Source organism: Olea europaea, chromosome 9 (genome assembly GCF_002742605.1).
Source record: "Olea europaea var. sylvestris chromosome 9, O_europaea_v1, whole genome shotgun sequence".
Taxonomy (NCBI): Eukaryota; Viridiplantae; Streptophyta; class Magnoliopsida; order Lamiales; family Oleaceae; genus Olea; species Olea europaea.
This window is the reverse complement of record NC_036245.1, coordinates 9,277,426-9,285,950: the sequence shown is the minus strand read 5'-3', so window position 1 is coordinate 9,285,950 and position 8,525 is coordinate 9,277,426. Positions and strand designations below refer to the sequence as shown.

At 34.2% G+C, this 8,525-nt stretch overlaps 1 protein-coding gene across 1 annotated transcript; it reads right to left on the bottom strand.

Moving 5' to 3' along the window:
• Window positions 1-2,913: 2,913 nt before the first annotated feature.
• LOC111399592 (transcription factor IIIA-like) lies at window positions 2,914-5,837 on the bottom strand. Its single transcript, XM_023026993.1, has 6 exons — window positions 5,633-5,837; window positions 5,346-5,477; window positions 4,243-4,528; window positions 3,921-4,156; window positions 3,633-3,776; window positions 2,914-3,511 (listed from the first exon to the last, which is right to left on the bottom strand). The coding sequence occupies exons 1-6, from the start codon at window positions 5,753-5,755 to the stop codon at window positions 3,335-3,337; spliced, it is 1,098 nt and encodes a 365-aa protein (XP_022882761.1). The 5' UTR covers window positions 5,756-5,837; the 3' UTR covers window positions 2,914-3,334.
• Window positions 5,838-8,525: the final 2,688 nt, after the last annotated feature.

Here is an 8,525-nt window from a genome sequence, read left to right as displayed (position 1 = left end):
TGTTCTACCAAGGATCATTAATAAGGCGCTATTCGGATATGTTAAAAATTATATAAAGATTGTGAATGATCAATAGAGAATTCGTTACTTTTGGATGGTAAGAGGTTATGATCTATATCTCATTCAGTTAAGTTGATAACAAAATCCTTGATTAAAGTGTATCATGAAACGAAAAGAAGTTTTCGACTTACATTGACTTAATAGTGAGATGAAAAATATAATCGATAATTGAGAATGACACATATCCATATCTCGTAATTGATTCGGATCATGTTGATAAGAGGATTATAATTTCACTGTGAACGAATAAGGTTTTGTCATACCACATGACATTTCTTGTTATATATTTACCTTGACACATTACTAGATGTCAATTAAGACAACGGACGTGAATTGGTGATAAATAAAAAAAATGTATTTTAATTTATCGTTTTAATTAGATCAAAATAATAATTCGCGTCGTTAGATATCGTGATCAAGAACCTAATGGGTCACGCATAAAAGGAGAACTAGAAAAATGAGATTCACCAATTAATTAACTAACAAGCGTTGAATAATTAATTAATTGGATTGCTTATTAATAATTTCAAATTAATTCATGGACCAAATTTGATTAGTGGGAAAATTTCATAAAAGGATAATTGTTGCCCATTTAAGAAGTAAGAATAAAAGTTTCAAATTTTAAAAATCTAATATTCATTAAAATTTATTTATAATTTAATTAATTAATTATATGTTTTATTAATTAAATATATTAGGTCATAGATTTATACAATTTGGTCACGAATTTACAATTTACTTAGCCACGTATTATTTTTTGATCAAAAATAAAAAAATTTAAATGTCATAAATTATTTTACAGTCACAATTCAAAAATTTTGTAGATAACAATTTGATCATCGGTCACAAATTAAAAATTTATATCTCACAATTTATATATGAGTCACATATCACAAATATTATAGGTCATAACTTATTAGTATGCCATAAATTATTATTTTTGTAGGTCATAATTTATCCTTTTTACTGATCACATTGTTTGTTGATCATAGATTAACCAATTTAATGTCACAATTACACAATCAACCAAATAGTATGTGACCACCATCGACACTTGTGACAACCATTGCCTACAATAGCACCACCACCACCATCAGAACCACCACCACCCGACAACAATATCTCAAACAAATCAACACATCCACCTCGACAGACCACGACCACCAACATCTCACCTTCACCACCGCACCCACTACCACGACCACCACTGTCTACCATCGCCACCCAAAATCTCTTATCACTTCATTAGTCTCCACCAACAGAGAAACTCAAACCACAAAACCACTGCAGACGGGCGCTATGAACGCTCCACATTGCAGACCGACCTCAACCACTAGATCTGCCACCACCACAATAGCGCCACCACACAAACACCATCACCATCACAGCTGCCACCAACAACTATCAGTACCCATTATGCTCTTCAGCTCAAATCTACAACCACCACAACCAAATCGCATCTTTTATGCCATCCCACACCCGCCACAACCACGACCACTACCACTGCTGACCACCGCACCATCGCACAATAGATGGAATAAAAAAAAAAATTCAGGCGACAAAGCAAATCGAGCAAAATCAGCTTCGAGCTCACTGAGCCGCGAGCAACGTCACCTCACTGCTCCAATATGCCTTGCCACCATCGATGAGGGTGGTTTCAGAACCGGGGAGGGGAAGAAAAGAATAGAGACTGAGGAAGAGAGAAGAAGGGAGAGGAGGAGAAGTGTTGCACCTGTCGCCGTTGAATGAGTGGTGGTTCAGGTACCGGAATATGAGGGTGGGTGCGACGCTGATAAAGATGCTGTGGAGAAAGGAAGATGGAGAGGAAAATAAATTGATTAGGGTTTTGAAATGAAATTTGTATAATTAATATTTAATATCTAATATCTGGTTTTTTAAACATGAAACTTCCCAATTTTAGAATAGATGATTTTAACACTAGGAATTCTTGTAATTTCCACTTTAATTAATTAAATTAATTAAATATTGAACCGAGTTAAGTTTAAAAGACGAGCCAAGTCCACTTGGACTTATGTTAATAGGTTGTCATGATTTGAAAATTTCGAAGAAAATACAGTTCATATTCTTGTTAGCACATAATAATAATAATAATAATAATAATGATAATAATAATAACAAAAAATATATATCAATCCAAGTTCTATCAATTTTATTTTTTGTTAGGATTTCTATTGGAAGTTGGACAATAGAATGACTGTGAATTGTAGATCGTGCTCAAGATAAGCAAAAGAATTTATAGAATTCATTGAAAATATAACCTTCTATCACAATTTCTATCTAAATATAAAACAGATCTAGATGAGTGTTGATCACAACCGACCATACACATGATTTATACCCCAAGTCACCAACACCCTAAAGAGACCGACAAGTTTTCGTCTTCATTTTTTTGTAGATTACACTTACGTACATTGATTATTTCAATATTGAACTGAAAACTCAAATTTTTTATACTACATCTGTTCCATAAAGATATGTTATTACTTTCCTTTTTTGTCTAACCCAAATTATAGGCCACTTTGAGAGTATAATTGATTTCTTAATTTTCTAATATGTCCATATTTAATGTCTTGTCAAATACGAACTATTTATATTTAAATTATTATTTAATATAAGAGTATATCAAGAAAAAATAATTCTGGTGCAACTTCTGTCCTACGACTAGGAGTGCTGTATCCACATGCTACCAATGGAAGTAACTTGTAATACATTTACTCTCTCTCGTTTACATAAACAGAGCAACAGATAAAAATATTTTTTAGCATCAACTGTATACCGTACAGCTTCAGGACACAGTTTTAAAACCAGAAATAATTTTGTTTATAACGATTAAAAACACATAAACGCAGGGGAAGCATATTTCCTATCGAATAAAGATGTTTGTACAACTAGAAATTACATAAAGCATTAGAGATGAAGAGATGACAATACTGCATTTGCTGGTTAAATCTTGATTTGTGTCCAACGCCCAATGAATGCTTGCCGGCTGGCATTTTGTCAAACAAACTGTACATGTAACACGTCTCTTTCCTATCTACCCACAAGGACGGATGTGTGCCATTGCAAGACAAACCCGCAACACTTAGTTTTGCCCCATGTTTCCACCCAACATCTGTTGATTCTTATACAACTGCCTAGATACTGTAATTATTCAATCAGCATTCAGTTTTGCCCCCATGTTTCCACCCAAAATCTGTCGATTCTTATACAACTGCCTAGATACTGTAATTATACAATCAGCATTTGGCTAATCCTATGAATCTCCAGAAAGTAGCCACGACAGGTATTCAGGTCCCTCCCGCCTAATGAGATCTGATTCGCTAGGCGGAACAACTCTTTTCCGCATTAGAGTCTCAATCTCTGGGCTGGTTCTTTTCCTGCCACCTCTTGGTCTTAACCGAAATTGCTCATCAGACTCCTCAAAATTTCCCTGAACATGAAAGAGAAAACAGGATTAGATTAGATTAATTGCCCATGATATCTCATAGAACGGAAAAGGGAAGTCTGATTGTGAATAAAGTGAAGTCATAAGGAGATTCGGCCCAACTTACCTGAGAATAAACATGGCAACCAGATTTTTCATGATTATCTCTCACATGTTTGAATGCAAATTTCATGCCGCAGCCAGGAATGCTACAGCTAAATGGTTTAAGCTCGCAGTGAACAGCTTTGATGTGTAGATTGAGATTGGATTTCTGCATCAGAGAGAAGCATATCTTAGTAATAGGAAAAAAAAATCACAAAAGAAACAAGTTAACTCACTATGTTTATTTTATATATTCACAAAGTGGGGCTGGGGGGTTGACATATTTGACAAAAAAATGATAGCAGTTGCTTACAGTCGAAAAAGTACGCAAACACCCTTCGAAACTACACTTGATCCTCTCAGAAGAAATCCCCGATTCATGCATGCGGAGATGGCGCTTCATGTTCTTCTTAAGCTGCTTGGTCCCACAGATCTCACAGACTATACGCCGATGACAAGACCAAAGATGCTGCTTCAGGCACTGTGCATTTGTAAAATATTTCATACAGCCTGGTTCTGAACAAAATGCCTCTACTGTGTCCAACTTAACTGCATTCAGCCAGAAGTTTCACCAAAGGTTCAAAAAGTGGTAGCACAACTCATTCATTATTAATTCCAAAGCCTTAACAACTTACCATGGGACTCTTCGTGTTTACGCAATTTGGAGAGAAATTTGAACACCTTTCCACACCCTATTTCTTGACAGACGTGTTCCTTTGGGTCCTCAACGCTAGTAGAAGCAGATGAATCATGGAATTCATTCATGTGTCGCTTCAGATTGCCCTGAAATGCAAATCTGTGTTTACAAGCCTCAACTGGACATTCAAATAATTTCCCTTGATGCTGAAGAAGATGTCTGGTCAAGTGGTCCTTCCTTCTGTAGCTGGAATGGCAGTCATCCACTGGACATGTAAAGGGCCTCTGTAGAGGAAAGTGTATTGTGAGAAAGAACAGTAGTATAACTCACTTTCAGAAGATAGGGAACCTCTACTTCCATAGATAAACTAGAACAATTCTCAAACCTCGAAGAAGAATAAGCGTGATCGAGGCTCACTTGATGGGGCTTCTCAGGCGGTCCCCCACCTGATACTAATCCATTCAAGAAATATTGCCTGCCTCGCATTTTGGAGTTCTTTCTATGGGATCCAATGCTTCACGCCCAACCCATGTATCACAATTTTTTTTCCAAAATACATCAATCTGCAACATTTTGCATTTTTAAATGACAGGATAACAGAAATAAAAACCATTTCCATTAAGTTTAGTAAGACTTACAGAAGTTAAACATGTTAAACAGAATTATAAAGACTTGCATATGTAGTTTTATCATAAAATCAATAAAGCATATCAACCAAAATATCAGTTATAATGCATGAGTAATAATGCTAAAGCAGAATGTGATTATCCTCTCCTCAGTGCAATCTCAAAGTACTTCAACTGCTTGATATGCTGGCTTTAATGTTAAAAACCTTTTTTTCATAATTGCTGGAGACAGTGACTAAAACTTCTCTCTTTCAAATTCTTATCTGAACTTATGGTTCCAAAAGCTAATTATAAATAATTTCACAATGTGTAAAATGATTAGTGCTATTTTAGTTAGTTTGACTGATGCATCATAATAGGAAATAATGCACAATCATGTGTAGAAAATCTGTAATCATGGCACGTTATGAAATATTTCCACGCTAAAAAGGTAAGATGTTGCATAAAGAAAACAATTGGCCAGGCTGATAATTACCTCGAGTGAATGACTTTGCATGTGCTGTTTCAAGTGAGCTGGCTTCTGAAAAGAAGCACCGCACTCCTCACATATATTCGTTTTCTTGCTCTCCATTTTTTCACCATTCTGCTCCTTTTCCTTTACTTCCTCCTAAAATTCACCCAATGCCCATAGTTTTAAGTAGAAATTTCACTTCACAACACCCAATTGCAATCCAAATTCGTAACATCAACCAAAAATACGAACAGCATAGCACAAGCACTAATCTACAAAATACGAAATCATAATTTGTTATATAGAAATACCTGGTGCTGAGATAGAATGTGAGATGAGATTAGGGATTTCTTGGAACGGCAAAGCCCACAGTACTGGCAGTAATATCTTCTGATGTCTATGAATATCGGTCCTCTTCCTACTTCGTTTTCCATTTTTTAATGTGCGTACATATGAATAATATGCGCAGTATCGGATGTGGAGAACAGAGAGGTATCGGGAATGCTCTCGGCGGAAAAACCCTAGTTGTGAAGGGCGTAATGGTAGGGTTAGCGTTATATATTCAGTTGTGTGGACAAAGAGGGGGGATTTGAAGTGGAGGTCCCAAACTTTTAAAATATATGCAGTACAATGCTAAACCTTCTGTATCATAATAGACACGTCCCAAAAATTTTTAAAATGTGCAATAAAATACATCTAGACAATTTTCGTTCAAAAATCAATCTATTGAAGCATCTGACCATAATTTGACCATATCTAAAAAAAATGCAAAATTGTCTTTCAACCTTTAATGAATGTCCGTAGTTGATGATTTTTATCCAAAAATATGTTAGTTGACCAAGTTAAATGTATGATATTAATTTGATCAATTTAGAAGTGCTACATTGTCTTTTAGTATTTTAATTAATAAACAAATTAAAAAAAATAAATATTAAATATTAAAGAATATAAATATTAAGAAATAAAAAAGTATTCATCTTGAAAATTCTTGCTTAGTCGATTTAGTTTGACCTTGCACGTGAAATTATTCTATTAAAAGCAATAAGTCACTTTTAATAGTTTTTAGATGATTAAGTATACAAGTCAATTTCTCAATATTTGAATACCACAGTTTGTAATACGAAAGCACTAAAGAACACAGTAATTGTTGACGGAGAAACCGAACTGGGTAAAAACTCCGGGATCAAGTCAGTTACCTCCACAATAGACAATATAGATTTATAGTCATATGCTACCTAGCCAATTTCACTAGACTTTTCGATCTACTATCTGTACTTTCCAAGATCGATTGACTTCACCAGCTTCCCGATCTCCTACAATTGTCTCTTCCAAGTGGGTCATCAAGAATAATCAATTATAGTACTTTTCTTGTGCTTGTAATCCAACCTCCCTCAATCTCTAACGGCCTTTGAAGTTCAATTAAGAAAGTTCATTCCTTGTTGTACTAAGAAAGTGTTTTGGACTCAATGGATTCGATGTTTTTCCCCCAATCTGCGGATGTATGAATTTAAGAGTCAAATGATTGAATCATAAAGGATGAATGTGTTCTTGAATTTCTTAAGAAAGATATGGAGAGGCAATACAATGAAATGACAACACAATTTTCATGTAAGGGCTTGGGTATTTATAGTTGAAGGTGTTTAGGTAATTTGGGTCGGATAGAACACTTCAAAAACATGAACTAGGGTTTGTAACGTAACACTATAGCTGGAGCTAGGAACTAAGATAAGAGAGCGACAGGTATGTCGCTCAAGCGAGAGACTACCAATAGGCGAGCAACAATGTTTATGTTTTTTACGTTTGAGCAATGTCCAGCTGATGGGGTAGCGAAATTGCGGTGTCTCTTCTTTCTTTATTTCGAACTCGAATCCTAACCTACCTAATTTGACTATGCAATATTTCAACTAACTCATTGACTTTTGACAACATTTATTTCAGTCATTATGGTCCCATAATTGCCAATTATATAAAACCTAACAAACCCCCTTTTACATATTGTAACAAAACTATACAACTAAAGTCAATATAGTAAAGACACAAAAAATCTAATCTACTCAAGCTCTGTTTCTTGCATTCTCTGTTAAACTTGTTTCCTATAATCAACAACTCAAATATTGAGTATAAAAGTACATAATACAATAAATATAGCAATATAGGCACATGAACATAAATAAGCATGCTAAAATGAGAAGTAATACCAATGTCAATTAAAACACCAACCGAAACATTAATATTACAGAACATCAAAAACTCAAATAGCTATGATATGGAATGCAATGAAACTCAATCAATCTTTCCCTTATTGCAGACATTGATCAATCAGACATTTTTGCTTCCCAAGCATGTAGCAAAGATATAATGATATAGTCTCTCAACTTATACCCTCTCCCCCTATCGAAGTGATCACTATCCCTCTTTTGTCATAAATGACAAAGAGATCAATAAATTTTTTTAACATTAATATAAAATAACTCAAAATATGCAGTTAATAGCATGCACAAGCATAGTCAATGTTCAGTAAACCTTTCCACATATTCAGTTCAAATTAACATGAAATAAATTGTATAAGTAACTCGTATATTTAAAATGTCACCATTTTCTTTATAAGTAGGACTTCAAACGTTAATTTTGTGAGAAAGGGAGATGCTAAACATCATTGGCAATAAGATTATTCCTCGATTTATGAAAGTGAAACCATTTAAAGCACATTACGACTTTTAAATAAAAGCTCATTTTGTATATATATTTTTCTCTTCGTTTCTTCCCTGACTTTGAGTAATTTTTTTAATTTTCACATTTTTCAATATTTAAAGCCATTTTTTTAAAAGGCGCACATTGGCGTCACGGCGGAAATGCTAGCCAAGTGGTTTGGCGCCTTATTTAGCGGTCAACAACAATCGTTGGCCACTAAGGCGTGCCTAGGCGCGATTATGCGCGCATAATTATCTTTTTTTCCTAATTTTTAATTTTTTTTTATACAATTCTTCTAAATTAAAAACTTAAATGTTGATTTTTCACTTTGTCGGATCTAAATTCAAAATAGTCGCTAGAAGCATTGGACAAAGGAAATCTCCCAAAAATTGCTATTTATTTACTATTTAATATTTACATTTGGAACATATCTTTTTGTTGAAAATTTTGAAAAAATGTATAAATTTCCTATAAATTTGTTTTAGATGTTTGATTGGTATTATTTTTAATTGT

What these genes read in the sequence shown, in the direction of transcription:
- LOC111399592 (XM_023026993.1), bottom strand. Translation starts at nt 5,755, where the DNA reads ATGGAAAACGAAGTAGGAAGAGGACCGATATTCATAGACATCAGAAGA. An exon ending in TGCAAAGTCATTCACTCGAG is followed by an intron (nt 4,529 to 5,345) that starts GTAATTATCAGC and finishes TTTCCTCTACAG; the next exon opens with AGGCCCTTTACATGTCCAGT. An exon ending in GTTGCCATGTTTATTCTCAG is followed by an intron (nt 3,512 to 3,632) that starts GTAAGTTGGGCC and finishes TTTCATGTTCAG; the next exon opens with GGAAATTTTGAGGAGTCTGA.